The sequence below is a fragment of the Podarcis muralis genome, chromosome 15 (assembly GCF_964188315.1).
Source record: "Podarcis muralis chromosome 15, rPodMur119.hap1.1, whole genome shotgun sequence".
Classification (NCBI taxonomy): domain Eukaryota; kingdom Metazoa; phylum Chordata; class Lepidosauria; order Squamata; family Lacertidae; genus Podarcis; species Podarcis muralis.
The window spans coordinates 4,396,049-4,414,951 of NC_135669.1; the positions used below are offsets into that span (position 1 = coordinate 4,396,049).

Below are 18,903 nucleotides of genomic sequence, written 5' to 3' on the forward strand. Positions count from 1 at the left end.
GAGGTGTCCTGGAGTAAAAAACCTGCCAAACCGGACAAAGTGTTTTTTGTGCTAGATACCTTTAAAGTTGATTTGGTGGGGCAGTGGAGGTGAGAGAACAAAAAGGGATTCAGTCCCTCTGATTACAAGCTTGATGAATCAGTCGCAATGGAGCTCTTCCTCCAAGCTCTCCCCACCCCAGTCTTTGCTCTTGCTTCCCCCGGTGTTATTCCAGCTTAGAGACATTATTTTTGTTTTTAGACGACACTTGTTTGCACGACCTTTTTTAATGTCTGGAATGCACTGGCACCACAAAGTGCTCCATGGGTCCGCACTTTGACATATGACACCTTGTACAGGTCCTGCTTTGCCTCTGACAAGTCCTAAATCCCTCTGAGGAAGCAACCTCAGGTTGAGATTTGGGATTCATTTGAATCTGATGCACACCCCTAAAAATTAGGGTCAGGCCTGTTGTCCCTGCTCAAAACCTTCACATATTTATTTAAAAACACAGGTGGACAATCTGCATCTCCAGGGCTCCATGTGGCTCTCAGTCCATTTTCATGCAGCCCTTGGCTCTTGTCATGGATGTATGACAGAGAGAGAGAGAGAGAGAGAGAGAGAGAGAGAGAGAGAGAGAGAGCATAGCTGTCAACATTTCCCTTTTTTAAAGGGGAAATTCCCTTACTCCAAATAGGATTCCTCACAAGAAAAGGGAAAGGTTGAAAGCTATGGGGAGGGAGGGAGAGAGAGACAGAGAGCGGAAGACAGAAGGGCTGGCATAAAGAGAGCATCAGAAAAATGAGTGAAAGACTCATTTTTTACTCCAGCCCCACACAATGCTGGTATGTGACTCCCAACAAATTGCCCCAAAGAGAATGCAGCTGAAAAAAGGTTGCTGACTTGATCTAAAAAAATCTGAAGATGTGCATGCAATTTCATGTGCAATTAGAAATAAATATAATCTGTGTATGTGCAACTGGGACCTTGCAGGGCCTTGATTCTGCAGCAGGAGCTCATTGGTTTTGTTCAGATAAATGTGCAGAGGTGTAGAGAAAGGGCAGCTAGCTCAATCCTGGTGTCTCTCCCCCCCCCCCATTCAATGAATGTCTGCAGAGAGAGAAGTGGGAAGAGAAAGGGGTGTGTGTTCAGACCTGATTATTGTGTGGCGTTCCATACAGTGCTTCAACTAGGTCAGCTGCTCTTTTCAATAGCATCTCCTGCAAGGAAGGAAGAAGGACAACCAATGGTTATAAAGAAGGAACAGCGAGCAAGTCTCTGGCAAACAGGATCCCATGTTAGAATGACTCAGATTTGCTTTGATGTTATTATGTAGCCATAATGATGCTATGTATCACATCATTTGCACTCTCACACTGCTAGGTCTCTCAGTATCATCCTGAATCATACTGCAACAAATCTAACTCTTCCTTGAGGTTATCCTTTTCTCCCTTAAAAAATAAGTTGGTTGCAGTGGACAACCAACAAGTTTCTCATTTGGAAGGACAGCCACATTTTGGGGAGTAGGTCCAGTGTCAAAGAAATGAACAGAAAATCAGCCAGCCTATATAGCTGGGTGGCAGACTGGAGCGAAGACTTGTACTTCCCTCTGGTCTGTCACCCAAGCACTGCCCTCTCTGGCCAATGATTGGCCAATCTGAATTCCAGTGGATGGCAAGCTATACTGCCCTCCTTTGCAGCCAGCCAGGGGAATTCTCCAACAGGTCAGCTTATGATGGAGAGGCTGTAGCTGTGAAACGTGTGGAAAGCAGGTTTGTGGACAATTAAATTCCCCAGGAATCTCTCTCCTTTTTGGTCACTGTCTCATTCAATGGATTCCATCACAGAATTTTTGAATGGCATGGGGAAGTAACAATGATGAGATTACACAAGTTACCATGGTTATTGCTGTGCCATTTACTAAATATGATAGAAAACAGATGTTGCAAGTAAGCCCATCCTTTGACCACTCACATTTGTTTGGAGATTATATGTGTCAATTTGACCTCCAGTGCTTACTCTGACCCTTCATTTAGGAATGTTTAACGTGGGAGTTATTTATTAAGAAATCTCCATTGATTGATTTTATTAGACTAATGCATGAGTAGAAAACATGGTGTCCTCTAGATCAGTGTTTCCCAACCTTGGGCCTCCAGCTGTTTTTGCACTACAACTCCCATCATCCCTAGCTAGCAAGACCAGTGGTCAGGGATGATGGGAATTGTAGTTCAAAAACAGCTGGAGGCCCAAGGTTGGGAAACACTGCTCTAGATATTGTGGATTCCAGCTACCATCAGCTCCAGCCAAGTTTAGTCAATGGTCAGGGATAATGGCAGTTATAGTCCATATTATCTAGATAGTATCACCCTGGTTTAACCAGTCAATTAAACTGGCATACATTTAGATACACATAGAATATTTATTCTTTCAATGTTTCAAAAATATGTTAAGTAACATAAAAAACTTTTTACCTTGGCTAGTCGTTCTGGGTCACCAGGATGTCTTGGTATAACTTTCTGGAGTCTTTGGAAACCATAGTCTATGGTAGGCTCATTTAAAGCTAAAATAGGGAATGGGAAAAAAATAAATAAAGATCACATATGTGCAACAACTGGCTTAAAGACGTGCCTTCCTTTGGGAAAGCAAAATGCTATTTTGCAATTAAAGGGGGGGAGGAACAATGAAATCAGTAACTGAAGGCAAACATGCGCACACATGCGCACACATACACATGAGTGGAGAACAGAAGCTGGCTATTTAAGGGGCAATTAAGGGGCAATTCGTTAAACATGTAGAACTTTTATGGAAAAATAGTTTTAACAGTGCAAGGTACTGTTACTGAACAGGCCTTACTTGTAAGTATTACAGAAGGATATGGGCTATTGAAAAGGGCATTGCTAAATAGTAAAGTACTTTGAGTGTTTTGTGGAACCTCTGTTTTAACTCTATTTCCAGTTGATTTGGGGGGAGTAATATCTCTGCAGCGCTGAAAAAGCACCCAACTTTACATAGCAATCATCCAATGTTGCAACAGCTGCTAGTTTTGTCAGGCTGGCAGATGCCTTTAATTATCTTTTAAGAGGCATATTGTCTGTTTATTCTTGGCCATATTAAGAGGGGGGAAAGAACTTGTCAAAGTGCTTTGGAAATGGGGACTTATGACATCACAGCTGCCAGCCAATAGGCATCCCCAACAGGCAGGTGTTCTGCCTTAAAACATAACAAAGCAAAGAAGAAGAGACAAACATCTATTTACAAAACAGCAAAAGGTATCTCTGTCACACCTGTAATAGAACACCTATGTGCACCCTATGATTCTAAGAAAACAATTTCTACTGAATGCGCAAAGGCAAATCTCTTAGGGATTAGGACAGGGAGGGGCAGGGAAAACTTTTGGCTCGGGGACCAAATGCATCTCTCTAAACCTCTCTAACTGGTCCACAGAACTTTCCCCATACCATACCCCCCCCCAGCCACACCTGATCTCCCCAGGCCATGCCTATCACCAGTCCTACTTTGAGCACCTCAACTGCTTTGCCTGACTTGAGACTGCATCTTGCTTGCCTGGATGGAGGATAGAGATGGATGTGCATAAAAACTAGCCCACTGTACAAAGATAAAATCTTCATTTGTTGCTCTGCCCATTTTTGCATTTAATCACTGACGTCCAACCTCTGCAAGGTTGCCCAGAAGGGATTGATTGATTGATTGATTGATTGATTGATTGATTATTTATTTATTTATTTATTAAGTTGTTAACCACTTTTCTCTCAAAGGGGCCCAAAGTGACTTACATTACAACCAATTCAGAACAGTCAATAAAAATCTTAAAAATGCAACTAAAGAGATAAAACAGTGCTACCCTTCAATATAAGGACCAAAAGCCTGAGTAAAGAAAAAACGCACCTTTATTTTACACCTAAAATATAGAGGAAGGTGGGGAGAGTATTCCACAAGTGTGTGAGGGCACCACTGAAATGGTCCAGTCTCGTATTCCCACCCTCCAAGCCTCCTATGGAGTGGGTAAGCAAAGAAGGGTCTCTGATGATGATTGCAGGGTCTGGGTCAGTTTATGTAAGGAGAGGTGGTCTTTGAGGTACTGGGTCCTGAACCTCATAAGGCTTTATAGATCAAAAACATTTCTTTGAATTGATCCCAGAAACAAAGTGGTAACCGGTGCAGTCATGGCAGAATTGGTGTTAATTGTTCAGACTCTCTTGCCCCGATCAGCAACCTTGCCGCCAAATGCTGCACCAGCTGCAGTTTCTGAACTGTCTTCAAATGAAACCCATCATGTAAAACATTAAGGTTGTCCACCCCTGGACCAGATCAATGATAAAGGAATATCTTTCAAGGTGGATTATAGGAGGTCACAGTGGATTCAGCTCTGGACAGACTCCTGCTTTTACCCATATCAACAAGCAAGCTTGCTAGGAGAGCCCCTTGGGAGAGCTCACTAGTGCTGATGCGGGAAGCAGAGTTTGGGCCCACCTGTTCCTCTGATCCTAGTGTTTAACTTAATGGCAGATGGTTCACCACCTTAAAATGCCCACAATATCCAAATAGAGCAAAGCTGCACCAGAGTCTTGTGGGAAATTTTAAATGGTGGATGGTTCATAAACCCTTGCTGCAGTCTGCTCCACTGCTTCTCCACACCACGGCAGCCCACCCTCACCACTGGTCAAAGTACTTGGAGGGCACTCATTCTGAGAATAGTACAGAGCTACACTTTGCCTGGGGGACACGCGTGGGCTTGACAGCTGATTGGCAGCAATAAATTAAACTGGAAATCATAGTGCTGTCCCCTATGCTCTCATCTGCCTCTACTTAGCAACATAGAAGCAAGAAATCATAATATGTCCTGGTGACATACATTTTGATTTATTTTAATGAAACAATGATGGCGAGTTTAAATATTATGGGACCAAATCAAATGGGAGTTGAGCAGGAAAGCCTTAGACCTGAGAATTTAGATTTTGCTATACTTAGAATGTTTTTTTCCTGCCTACTGGGAACCATTCTGGATCACTTAAGGAGTTTAATAATACACATTTCAACTGCCACAGAATCTATTTCCCATTTGGGAGCAGGGCAGGAAAGTTATGCCAATAATCGTGAGAATTTGTCAGAATCCTCCTGAGATCTTATATATCACAATGTGCCATTTCTCTTCTTTCTTGTGAGTCTAATAGTTTAAGTGAATTACATGTCTTATTTCAAGCAAAAGTGCTTATGAACTTTTGGAATAAAAGAAATAATATCTAAATGTGTGTATTTAAATAAAAATATCTAATGAGAATATCCAGATTTGATGATCAAGAAAACAATCAGGCTACTGTTTAGTATTAATTGTTTAAAAAATCAACAAAAATATGCTTTCAGTTTGTCATGATAAGTTGCAACAGTTGCTCTATAGCTTCTAGTGAATCTCAGTTCTTATTTATTTGATTTGATTTTGCTGTTAACAATTCTAGTCCTCTGGGCTGTTGACAAAATTTTATTAGGCCTGTAATGCATTGCCAAAAAAGAGTGTTTGCATCACCAAAATAAGATGGTAAAAGAGCGTACCAAATTTGCATAAAAGTTGTATATGATGATTTCTATGTCTACATGCAAATGTAAAAATTGTTGCTATAAATTAAAATATAACACACCTCGCCACAGTACAGAAGCCCTGCTTTATGTCCCTGTGCCATCTGAAATATAGCAGGTAGAAACACGCCTTTTTCATGTGTAACACACAAGATGTGAAACATCGTACCACATAGGCCTTCTTGGTTCCACTGCTTGCACCAATGAATAGTAAAGTGTTGTCTTTTCCAGTTAGAAGTTGGATGGGGGGACTGGCTTAGTGCCTTTGCTCAGATAAGTACATAGACAGACAAGCGAGTCAAGCCATTCCTTTTTTTAATTCAGTTCAGGTTTGGCTGCATCTGATGCTGTTCTGGATTGGTTCTGGTCAAGCAAGATTCAGTGATCAGTTCTGCACACACAGCCAACCAATTCAGCTCCAGTTTACACAAGAAAATTTAAATGTAAGGCACATTATCGATATTGATTCATTTGCACAGTGCAATAGCGCAAGCTAATACGTCTAAAACTGTTGCAACCAAAGCCCCATGCAGAAATTATAGTTACACAGGAACAAAACGCCTGATGGTGCAGAAAAGCCCCCACCCCTAGTTGCATGCTCAATCCAGACTGGCTGATATTTGTTCCAGATCTCATGGAAGTTTTCATGTGTAAAACTAGATTCACAACAGCCCCTCACACTGCATATTTTCAGGCTGTACACACAATCTGAGGCCCGGAGCAAAAGGTGGCTCTCCAGGCTGGTCCTTGGAAGACGCTCGTGGCCACAGCCCCTTCCCAGACACATTGTCTCTCCCCAGGCCACAATCTTCACTGGCCTTGCTTTGCACTCTCCTTGAGTGCTTTTTGACAGATTGGAATGTGTCCTTGATCTCTGTTAATGACTCTTCCTTGTCTGGATGTGTGTGCAAGAAGTGTGTGTGTAAAAGCTAGCCTACTGGGCAAGCGTAAAAATTATATTCACTGCTCCATCCTTTTTTGCCTCTTGCCCCACCCATATGGCCTCTGGAAGTTTGCCTAGAAGGGAATGTGGCTCCAGGGCTAAAATGAGGTTTCCCATCCCTGGGTCATAGATCGTATGTGATACATCAGGGACAGGTTTACTTGGCATGGCCCCAATTCATGCTTCTGTGTTGCTGCACATGGAAGCTAATAACGCCTGCACAAGGCTTAAGTGTCAGCAACATGTAATATTAAGCATGCATGACTATTTGAGATTTCTTTCCTTTCTGTGGCTATCATTATATTGTTGAAATTGGATTGAATCCAGACTAAGCTAGTTGAATTTAGGCCTCTCTGAAATCAGTGGGACAAGTTAGTTATGGCTTAATTTAACTCCCAGTGGAAACTATGTTCAACTGAATTCAAATAACTTACTGCCCAATTCCAACGACGTCTACTCAGACATAGGTCCTATTGAATTCTGTGGGGCCTAACCTCAGAATAATAATAATAATAATAATAATAATAATAATAATAATAATAATAATAATAATAATTGTATTTATACCCCGCCCCAGCCACCACTCTGGGCAGCTTCCAACACATAGCACCATAATAAAACATCAAACATGTTTTATTGAATCAAATCTGATTCAATACAAAAAGTCACAATATCTTTAAAATAAACAATTTATATCAAATAAAGCAATATTCAATAATCCATCAATACTAGTAAACAGGTATGTCAGGGCTGCCTCAGGTCCCAGCTCACAGAGGACCAACGCCAGTCCGTTGTTATATAAAATAGTCTTTATTAAAGTTCAGTCTCTCATTTACAGCCACGGCGCGCAGCTCTACGTCTTAAACCCTAGACCGCCGAAGCTCCATCTGAATCTCCTCCCCCCAGGCACCAGTTCAAGACCCTAGCCTTGCTCCGCCTCTTCCTCTGCTCCCTTTTCCTCTGGGTCCGCCTGTCCGTCGGGGCTTTCCCCTTTCTAGACTCTTCCGACGCTGACTCTCCCGAGTCCTCCCCCTCCCTCCGGCGAGCTTTAGGACCTGGTTCCCAATCCTGGCTTCCTGCTGTCCCGCTCGCCTGCACATTTGAACTTGGCGCGCGCGCCCAGCCTGCCACCTTCCTTCTGACCGTTATGCTGCTCCTGTCACTGCTCCCCTCTTCGGGAACGCTAGCTGGGCTTGACTCCTCCTCCCTGCTTGCTGGAGGAGACGCTGGCCCTGGCCTATGGGACTCTTCCCCCCCCACTACGCTCCGGTGGGGAAACTGGTCCTGATTTCCAGCTACTGCTCTGGGAGTCTCCGCTGGCCCCCTGCTTCTGGTGTGTCCCCCCTGGGACCCCCCTTGCCCTGGCCATCGGCGCCCCCTTCTGGGAATCTTCTGATTCACTGGAGAGGCTCATGGAATCTCTCGGGTCACTGTCATTCTGCTCTCCGCTGCCCTCAAATTCCTCCCCTTGGCTCTCCATTTCCTCTCTCCCCTGCGCCTCTGCTCCTGAGCCCCTGACAAGGTAGGATGTAAGAAGGCATAGTTTTGCATCCCATACTGTATTAATTGCATGCAACACTGTTTCCATTCCTCTGCAGTCTGCCTCCCCCAAAAAGTGTCTTCTCACTGTCCACTGTGGTGTAATTATGTAAGTTACATAAATTACATTGCCATTATGTTATTCCACACCATTAATTTCAATGCAAAGGAAACGTAATGCAAATGGTGGAGGAAATGTCATCAATTTCAAATTGTTTAGTGGACTGAAAGCAACAGCAGCTGCAACAACTGATCGTATTCACTGGACTGATTTCCATTCTGGACATGGAACTAATAAGTGTACAATGGCAACTTCCACTCCTATTTCTGCCTTCATCAGAATTCTCCAGCATCCTGACCCCCCAGATAAGTGGGATGAGGACCGCAGCTTTTGACTGGATCCATCCCACTGTTGTGTGTCTTTAGTGTGTTCAGGCCCAAAGCAGGGTGCCAAAAATCAACCCATTTCCGCAAACCTCCATGGATAGGTTTCTAAACCTTTTCAGCTACTGGGGGACTTCTCTCCCCCCCCCTTATGGAGTGGGTAGAGGGAAGCGGGGAGAAGCTCAAAACAATAAACACAGCCTTGGCACCACAATCAGCTGGGTGATTGCTTTGCAGCAGCATTGTGAGTGATAACACTCAGAGAGGAACTGCTGACAGATTCTTAACTACAGCATTGCTAGTATGACATACTTTGCCGTAACCTATTATAAATACCCATTATGGGGAACATATGCATGCCGATAACAGCTCCCACTGTGACATTTAGATTTACCCTTGGAATTTATCTTTAATTTTTATGGTTGTCTTTTTAACAGTTTATGGCTCTCTCCTCTTCAAACAAGCTGTCTCAGTGCTGTTCTTGTTCAGCTAATGCCTAATCAGTTTGAACATGGAATGAATATTGGATTTTGTATTAAATATTGAAGACTTCTCCTCAGATCTTTAGCAGTTGCAACCTGAGCTCCGAAAATCCCTGCTTTATCATCTCTCCACCTGCTTACTAATAGGAACACCGGATTCAGTCTCTGCCTTCACGGCCAGTTCCCTTGGGAGGGATCTTGATAGGAACCTGATTCTGACATCAAAACTGCTATTGACTTATTGACTCCCCTTCCACTCTGGTGCTGATCACGGTACAAATCCAATCAAAGACTTGGATCCATCTTATTCCTAATAAGGAAGAATGGCTCAAAGTATAACACAATTAGAAGCAGTTTCTAAGAGATGAGAACAAATTTAATATTTGAGTTTGATTTCTAACCATGATTACTCAGACATATCATTGGGTTTAATTGGACTTGAGTCCTAGTACCTTGTAGGGGATTAAGTGGAAACTGAGCATCAATTTGACAATTATTCTGAGATCTGAATTATTACCTGATCCTGTTTCCAAATTTGAACTATTCCATACCCCCCATCCTCCTCAAATGTGGTACAGAGCACTTTGTATGTGGAATTTGTCACAGTTTTGCACACATTGAAGAAATGCTGTTTTGGATGCAAGGTTGCATCAAGATTCTTTATTTGTGTTGTTTTACTGGTTCAGTTGTGCACAGTGATAAAACACCACAAAAAAGAAAAGAAAACTTGAGATAGTACCTATCACTGCTGGAAGAAAGACTGGTGGATTAAATAAATAAATTCAGGAGGAGCTGGATGCCAGACAGAGGGAATCCACAGAACAATAAACATAGAAGGTGCCTTTTATTGAGTGAGTCCATTGGTCCACCTGGCTCAGCCATTGTCTACGCTGAATGGTATCAGCTTTCCAGGATTTCATGTAGGGGTTATCCAGTCCTACCTGGAGATGCCCAGTATTGAACGAGGGACCTGTTACATGCAAAGCAAATGCTCTTCCACTGAGCTATGGCCACCCCAAAAAGAAATGAACTGGTGAAGTTGGCTTATACCTAATTCACACGTACGTACACACACACACACACACACACACACGGATTGCCTGCTCAGAATGCAAAAATTATAACATCACATTTTGAATGCTGACCCTTCAGTCTTGCCATGAATTAAATATGTGCAAGACAACTGCTGTACCTATAGCTTATTGATGGCAGGGTTAGACCCCAAGGGAACCATTTTAAATTTCAAATGCTACTTTTAAAAGAAATTATTCCCACTTCCCTACCCCAATTTGATTTTTACTTCAGCCATTGTTTTGACTTAAATTGTCGATTTCATATAGGAAGTATTGCATATTATCCAGGACTATGTATAGATTCACCAGTGAAAGCTGAGAAAAAGGAACGATCTGTACCATGAGCAAAACAGACTTTGAACACCACTAATATAGTGATTGGAGGCAAGAAAAACAACAACACCCTGGGTTAATTGTGCAGCTTGGAAGTTCTTATTTTATTGTTCTGTGTTTTTCTTTCAACAATTCTACTACCAGCCAAAATGAGCTGGGGGAATTGCTTACACCAGGTGCAGCTGTACTTAATAGTTGTGTTTATCGCTTTGCTTGTCATGATCTACTTAGATAGAGAGACTGAGAAATTGCTTGATTCTCCCTCCTCCCATCACTAATTTTATGGAGCATCTTCTAGCATAAAGCAGCAAAACAACCTTTCCCTTCTGGATGGATCTGAAAATCATCTTTCACTCTTTCCTTGGGTATCTATGTTCTTCTGTATGGTCAAACAGCAGCAGTGGGACTAGTGCAGGGGAGGGAACCAAAAGGTACAAGGAAGGTTTGTGTGGGAAGAAGAGTTGAGACACCCACAAGACGCAGCTATGAATTTGCTCCCACAACAGCAGTCATGTCCACCAATTTAGGATGGTTTTAAAAGAGGATTAGTGTAAGATTATCATGTGTATGGAAGTGAAAGCTGGACCATAAAGAAGGCTGATCGCTGAAGAATGGATGCTTTTGAATTATGGTGCTGGAGGAGACTCTTGAGAGTCCCATGGACTGCAAGAAAATCAAACCTCTCCATTCTGAAGGAAATCAGCCCTGAGTGCTCACTGGAAGGACAGATCCTGAAGCTGAGGCTCCAAGACTTTGGCCACCTCATGAGAAGAGAAGACTCCCTGGAAAAGACCCTGATGGAGAAGGGGACGACAGAGGACGAGATGGTTGGACAGTGTTCGCGAAGCTACCAGCATGAGTTTGGCCAAACTGCGGGAGGCAGTGGAAGACAGAAGTGCCTGGCATGCTCTGGTCCATGGGGTCACGAAGGGTCGGACACGACTAAACAACAACAACAGCCACAATGGCTATGTTCTATCTCCACAGTTGGAGGCAGTATGCCTCTGAATTTTCAGTTCCTGAGAACCACAAGTGGGGAGAATTCTGTTCAAGTCCTGCTTTGCAGCTTTCCATAGGCTGCTGAGAGAACAGAATCTTGGTCGAGATGGACCACTGGCCTGACCCAACAAGTTCTTTTTATTTTCTTACGTTCTCACATGGGAATTGGTTCCCATTCAAGACATGTAGGAACACGGGGAGCTGCCTTATACTGGGTCAGACCATTGGTCCATCTAACTCAGCACTGACCGGCTGTGGCTTTCCAGGGTTTCAGGACGGGGACATGTGAGTGTCTTTGTGGAGCTAGTTCTAGACTTCTGAACAAAGTTTCCTTCGCAACACCTGGGGCTTATTCAAATATAAGCAGAATCCGCTTGTGCAGAATTTCTGTTTACACCCATATTTTCTATACGAAAAACCAAAAATATTATCTGCTATTATGAGTATTAAGAATTCTGCTGGATCAGATTGTTGTATCTATCAAGCACCTGGTTTCCTCCTCCAGTGGCCAGCCTGATGCCTCTGTGAAACGCATGAGCTGAGCATGAGGCCTGCCTGTTGTGGCAAAGAGTGCCTTTTATCAATTTCATCTGGTTCACCTGCTATGGCAGTTCCCAGTTGTTAACTTTGATTTAATTTACAAAGTTCTCAACAACTTAGGTCCAGGGTTACAGGGTTCTACCTGAACCCTTATATCCCAGCACAATCACTGAGACCATGGGTAGGCAAACTAAGGCCTGGGGGCCGGATGTGGCCCAATCTCATTCTAAATCGGGCCTGCGGATGGTCCGGGAATCAGCGTGTTTTTACATGAGTAAAATGTGTCCTTTTATTTAAAATGCATCTCTGGGTTATTTGTGGGGCATAGGAATTTGTTCTTTCCCCCCCTTCAAAATATAGTCCGGCCCCCCACAAGGTCCGAGGGACAGTGGACCGGCCCCCTGCTGAAAAAAATTGCTGACCCCTGACTGAGACTATCCGCAGAAATGTCATTGGTTGCGCTGCAAGTTGATGAGGCTCATCTGACAGAAACAAGAATCCGAGCCTTTAGTGTCATTGGCCCAGTCCTGTGGAATGCTCTGTCAATAGAGATCTAGCAGGCACCTTCTGCTTTAAGGTTTAAATAATTGCCGAAAACTTTTCTTTGCCACCAAGTTCATGCAGGCAATTAAGAAAACGTATTTCCTTAAATCTGTTGGTAATCTCTGGTTTTATTTTTTTACATGTTTTAAAATATTTTATATAAGTATGGTTGGTGTAAACCACTTATATATGTGTGTGTTTATGACATAGCTGTACAGTGGACGCTCGGGTTACAAACGTGATCTGTGCAGGATACACGTTTGTAACCCACAGCGTTCGCAACCCGCAGCGGCACATCTGTGCACGCATTCTGGTACTTCTAGGTTTTGGCAGTCCGTAATCCAAAAAAATGCAACCTGAAGCATCTGTAACCCGAGGTATGACTGTATATAAATTGTGTGTTTGTATATAATGTGTGTGTGTGCATGTGTGCGTGTGCGTGTGTGTGTGTGTGCGTGCGTGCGTGTGCGTGTGTGTGTGTGTGTGTGTGTGTGTGTGTATGTATGTATATATATATATATATATATGCTTTCGTAGATTTTCACGGGTATATATATATATATATATATATATAAATTTGGAGTGTACCTAGAGCCAATACACGCCTGAGAGTATACTACTGGATCAGTGCGCTCTGAAATGGTTCAAACTCAGTAGTGCTGGCACAATCCACTCTACCACAAAACACTACTGTTACTGAAAGAAATGCAGAAAGGTACAAGCGAGGGATCCCACAGCTACAGTCCAAAATGATACAGCCCAGGCATAGGTGGACCACCCTAGGCAAAATAAATTAGGCCTATATTTAGTGTGTATCATTATTACTCATGAGAAATACAAAAAAGTCTTGTGACAGCTCCAATTCCAGCTATGTGAGGTTCATGGGAAAATGGCAGCAACAGCAGCAGCTCAACCAAGAGCTGTGCTTCAAGCGGAGATTTGTGGCTGCATCTAGTCACCATTTACATTTCCCCACAATGCCCCTGAGCTAAGTTACATTGGGATGGCAGCGCGATACTGCTACGCAGTGCTAGTAATAATAATAATAATAATAATAATAATAATAATAATAATAATAATTTATTTATACCCCACCCATCTGGCTGAGTTTCCCCAGCCACTCTGGGCGGCTCCCAATCAAGTGTTAAAAACAGTACAGCGTTACATATTAAAAACTTTCCTGAACAGGGCTGCCTTAAGATGTCTTCTGAATGTCAGGTAATTGTTTATCTCTTTGTTTATCTCTAGTCATAGTGTTGGGCTGGAAAATGATGCAGGGGGTGTGAAGGACAGGTGGACAGGTGTCAGAGGCCCTGCTCTGGTGCTGGGGCCTCAACAACTGTCCCAGGACATTGGGTGCTGATGCTGGTCCTTCCTCATGGTCTGTTGTTTATTCCGATACTTCAATGTGAGATCTCAGGACAACTAAATATAACCAGTGGGTGGGGTGGGAGGCAACCAGTGCAAATGTTGGGAAAGAGCCAAAAAAGCAAAAGAAAAGTGTCAAATTTGAAACAAAAAGCTACATTTTTGCTGCTGCCCCCCAAAAGATCCATTTTCAACACAACTTTACACTTTAGTAATTTAGAACAAATAGGTCACCTGGACTTAGTCCTTTGTGATACACAGTTTTCACATACCTGTATAAATAAATCTACCAGGGGCTCCTTTGCAAAACTGCTTGGATTTATATGATAATGTTACTTCAACGACACCAGGGATGTGACGAGGGGGCGTCTGGACACGGATGGCGTGAGGGGTGATCAGCTGGGGAGATTCAAGGAGAGAAAAGAAGTAACAGTGGTGAAGCATTTCCACAGGACCCTTCACCATTCTCAGTTTGTGCAGCTAGAACAGGGCTGGAGATCTGCTGACCCTCCAAGCTCTGTGGGACTCCAAATCCCATCATCTCCAGCCACCTTGGCCAATAGTCAGAGATGATGGGAGTTGCAGTCCAACAACATCTAGAGAGCCAAAGGTTCCCCAGGCCTTTTCTACATAAAAATGGACATTAAAATTCAGCAGAAATAAACTTCTCCAGGTCAGCGGGCAAAACACACACCTTTATTTACTCAGGTTAATGATGAAGGTGGGATGCACAAATCTGTCCATTTCAGTTTATCATTTTATCCAATCTTAAGATGAGCTTGCCCCATTTCCACATAAATTTGCTTTTTTTAAAAAAAAAAAAGTCTGAACAATTTGTATGAATTTTCACATTTCTCCTAGTATACATTTTTGCATGGATTTTGTCTAATATATGCATTCTAAAACAATTTCCCCATATATAATACATTTTCTTAAATTATTTTTTTCTAGGATGCATATTTCGCTAATATATGCTTTTTGTGTGCAAGTGTTCTTTAATATATGCTATTTGGTGTGTATTTTTGCATAAGGAACTGGACTACAAATTTCAGAGAAGTGACTTGGGAAGCTCAGCTGTGTTTCAGTTTACATCTTAGTTCAGGAAGGTAAGTAGGTCTGCATTAAAACGTGAACTGAACTAATTTTACTCCATCTCTAGTACTTTTTGTTTTAAGTACTGAATAATTTGGGTCAACTTTTTATATATGTGAAGCCTGATCAAAAAAGTTCTGAATTACCTGATTTTGTTTCATAAGAGGAACCAATCCACTAAATGTCCTCACTAGTTCTATTTTTCATTTCCAAATTTTGTATATACAATTTGTGACAGTTTTCAGCACCTTTGTGCCTCCCCCTTGCACCTCTTCTATGGAGCTAATGCACAAGTGTGGCCATGTTGACAAAACACTGCCCCAAAAAGCTACTCTTGGTGGGATTTGTGTAGGACTGTCTGAATTTCCCTGGGGGTAGACAAATTGTTCTGCCATTTCAGGCATGGCATAGAGGGTGGGGGGTGGGAGGCAACTTGCCTTGGTGCCCACGATGTCTACATCAACAGCTCCTCCTTTTCTGCCCATTGCTGCCTATGAGTTTCGTCTTCTCTTTTCCCACAAGCCCCCCTCCACCATCTACTATATATTTCAGAAAGTTGTTTGATCAAAATGCTTTTTTCAAAGTGTAAAGTGGCACACTTGGCCACCTTGTATAAAAACTGAAGTTAAGCCAACCCTCCTCTGAAAACCTTGGCTTGTCTGTCGCACCCCCACTTCCATGGGGGGCGTGAGTGGTCCGAAACCAATGCCTCCACTTGAAGTAGGCTTTTAGAGGAACATGAAAGCTACAGCAAACTGCAGAGATGGATTGGTGTGTGTGAGAGAGCTCAGAGGCAGTTGTGTCCCCTGGCAGTGGCAGTGCACTTGTAGGGATGGAGGCAAGACAGAAGTGAGGTAAGCTCTGGGTTGATGGCAATGGGTTGATGGCAATGGTCTATGGCGCACCCCTCTCCTTGCAGCAACCTCACACAACCTCATCACCACTGCCACACTCCCCAGTGGGACATTCCCATCATGAAACACAGGGGGTGCACTGTACAAAATCATACAAAAAATGGATATTCTCTCTCTGTTAGCAACCCGTTGATTATGCCATTTGAATTTTACAGCCTGAGAAATGATAAATATTGTATTGGCCTGAATATAAGCCACACCTTTAAAATTCAAGGGGGGGGGGGAGACAATATCCAAATATAAGCTGCTCTCTTAAAATTCTGCAGGCACTCAAACCTGCTTCTGTTTTAGAGTATGTCTGTTTTAGCAGCGTTATCGTAAAAGCCAATTTTTGTAAGGTTGCGAATTTAAGCCACACTTTAACTTTTCATGGTCAGAATTTGGAAAAAAAGTGCAGAACCAATGCAAGCTACCTTAGCTCTTTGAGAAGGATAGCTTGGCAAACAATAACCAGAAAGCATGCTGACCTACCTCACTCCATACCAGCATGGTCCCAAATACAACCTGTAGCCCATCAAAGAAGTTGTCTCCTATAATGATAACCATTGCTCCACCTGTGGTCCAGCCTTCACTTGGGCTAATTGCTTTGATGCAGGGAGTGGCTACAGGATAGGAGAAAGGGGAAGGGAAGGCAAAAAGAGACATCAGAGTCACTTTTCTAGCAAAGATGAATAGCTTTATTGTACCAAGAGTTTTGAGCCTTCCCTGCTGGGAAGATTCCAGCCATCTCCATTTTGTTACAATATATGGCTGACATACCAATTGCAGCCAGTATTGTTTACTCCAGGGGTTAAAACCTTTGGAACTTCCAGATGTTATTGGACTCCATCTCCCATCATCCCCAGCCATCATGGGTCAGTGGGAGTCAGGGAAGATGGGACTCATAGTCCAGCAACATTCAGAGGGCCAGATGTTCCCCTGGCTACTAGCCATGTTGGCTATGATTGATGGGAGATAGAGTCCTACAACATCTGGAGAACAGCAAAGTAAATATTAGCAGTGAAAGTTGGGTTAAATAACAATCGTTCTATTGCCAGAAACTTCAGAAAAGTTAACATTTTCTCCCCTGGGCTTTTATAGCATAGATATAAACTCTGTGGATTCTGGAGAACTTCTACATTCTTCTTTGCCATCCTAAAAATTTCACTTGCTATCATTCAATTGAAGCAGATCCAGACTACAAAAATATATTGGTTCTACACCAGTTTAACTCTTATGGCATCCCTAATGAATTCTGGGAATTGAAGTCTGGTGTGGGTGCTGAGAATTATCCCTTAGAGACATCCCTAGCCTGTGAAAAAGATGAATCTCATGTAAGGCATCAGTAAAAAAAGAACTGGAAATAAAATTGCAATGCTTTCATACAAATCTAGGGTACAAATTCACCATGGGGAAGAAAAGGGCAACACAAAATATTAAGGAGCTGGAGAAAAACTCCCCTATGAAAAGATTTGGGCTTCTGGATTTAGGGGGTGGGGTGGGAGGCAAGGGTGTGTATACATAAAATGATGCATCATTGAGAAAGTGAATGAAGAGACATTTTTTCTGCCTCTCTCTTAATTAATATTTGAACCTGGAGTCAGGGTCAGCCCCACCACTAGGGCAGTGGATGAGCAGGGGTGTGTGCGTGCGCTTTCCCCTCTGTTGTGCCACACATGTGGCCCTATGCTTCCAAGCTGCCCTGCCTTGTGCTCTCTAATCCAGCATGCCATCTCAGGTGTGATGGAGGATGCTCTTTCATCACCATTCAACGGACAGTCCGCTCAGCTTCTGCATATGGGATGGGGAGAAGGGCACAACCTTCTCCTTTGCCTCAGGCAGCAAAATGTCCTGGGCCAGCCTTGCCAGGGGTCACACAATGTGGTGGGAAGTTCTGGACACACAAAACAAAGCCTTTTCTTCACAGGGCACATAGTTTAACTATGGATTTCATTTCATGAATGCATCTGGTTGACCACTCTAGAAAATGGGATACTGAACTGCATAGTTTGCCCCAGCAGGTCTCTTCTTGTGTTTTTATGCTCTTACTAGGGATGGCCAACTCTGTTTCTCTCAGCTTCTATCCCCACCCCCCACCCCAGTCTTGCATTCAGTTCACTAGATTCCCACATCAGTTTGCATTGTTATTATTGTTCTTAAGAAAAACAGTCCTTGCAAAAGTTCAGTTTTAGAATGCATTTTTTGGTTGGGGAACAGTATTGCAAATTTTGGAGGATGAATTTTGAAGGAGAGCTGTATTTACATATGTATATTGTTTCAGGAAGTGTGGATGAGGTAGATTCATGTCAAAATGAGAAGCAAAGTGGATTCTGACCCCAGTGGCGTAGCGTGGGGGGTGCAGGGGGGGCCAGCCGCACCAGGCGCAACATCAGGGGGTAGGGTTAGGGGGCGCAAATCCATGGGTTAGGGGGCGCAAATTACTTGCCTTGCCCCGGGTGCTGACAACCCATGCTACGCCACTGTCTGACCCCCATCCCTAGTTCAGATATGCCCTTCTAGTGAGAGTGTATGATATTCATTGCAGAATAACTTTGTACATTCCCTGCTAGAAGTTAAACTTCTGATGCTGATAAGGTGATGGCTGGGGAATCATGTTGCCTTGCACCAGTCCAAAAAATGTTAATATCTGTCCGACTGGAGGGGTGGGGGTGGACAAGCAACAGAGCCAGCTGCAGTGAAGTATGAATTAGCTCAGCGGTAGGTCACATGTTTTGCATGTGGGATGTCCCAGGCTCCTTCATGGCATCTTGAGTTAAAAGAGCTCAGGTAGCAGGATCATAGAATCATAGAATCATAGAGTTGGAATAGACCACAAGGGCCATTGAGTCCAACCCCCTGCCAAGCAGGAAACACCATCAGAGCACTCCTGACATATGGCTGTCAAGCCTCTGCTTAAGACCTCCAAAGAAGGAGACTCCACCACACTCCTTGGCAGCAAATTCCACTGTCGAACAGCTCTTACTGTCAGGAAGTTCTTCCTAATGTTTAGGTGGAATCTTCTTTCTTGTAGTTTGGATCCATTGCTCCGTGTCCGCTTCTCTGGAGCAGCAGAAAACAACCTTTCTCCCTCCTCTATGTGACATCCTTTTATATATTTGAACATGGCTATCACATCACCCCTT

General features: G+C 43.2%; 1 protein-coding gene across 2 annotated transcripts in view; it reads right to left on the reverse strand.

Annotated features, from left to right (window-relative positions):
• The window catches only part of EBF2 (EBF transcription factor 2), a 252,915-nt gene that overhangs the window by 36,287 nt on the left and 197,725 nt on the right, over positions 1–18,903 (reverse strand). For both annotated transcript variants that reach the window (XM_028708250.2, XM_028708249.2), the window contains exons 9-12: positions 16,253–16,383; positions 14,048–14,174; positions 2,451–2,539; positions 1,134–1,199 (exon numbers count right to left, since the gene is read on the reverse strand). In XM_028708250.2, the coding sequence (XP_028564083.1) occupies positions 1,134–1,199; positions 2,451–2,539; positions 14,048–14,174; positions 16,253–16,383 (413 nt within the window). The remainder of the gene's footprint in view (positions 1–1,133; positions 1,200–2,450; positions 2,540–14,047; positions 14,175–16,252; positions 16,384–18,903) is intronic.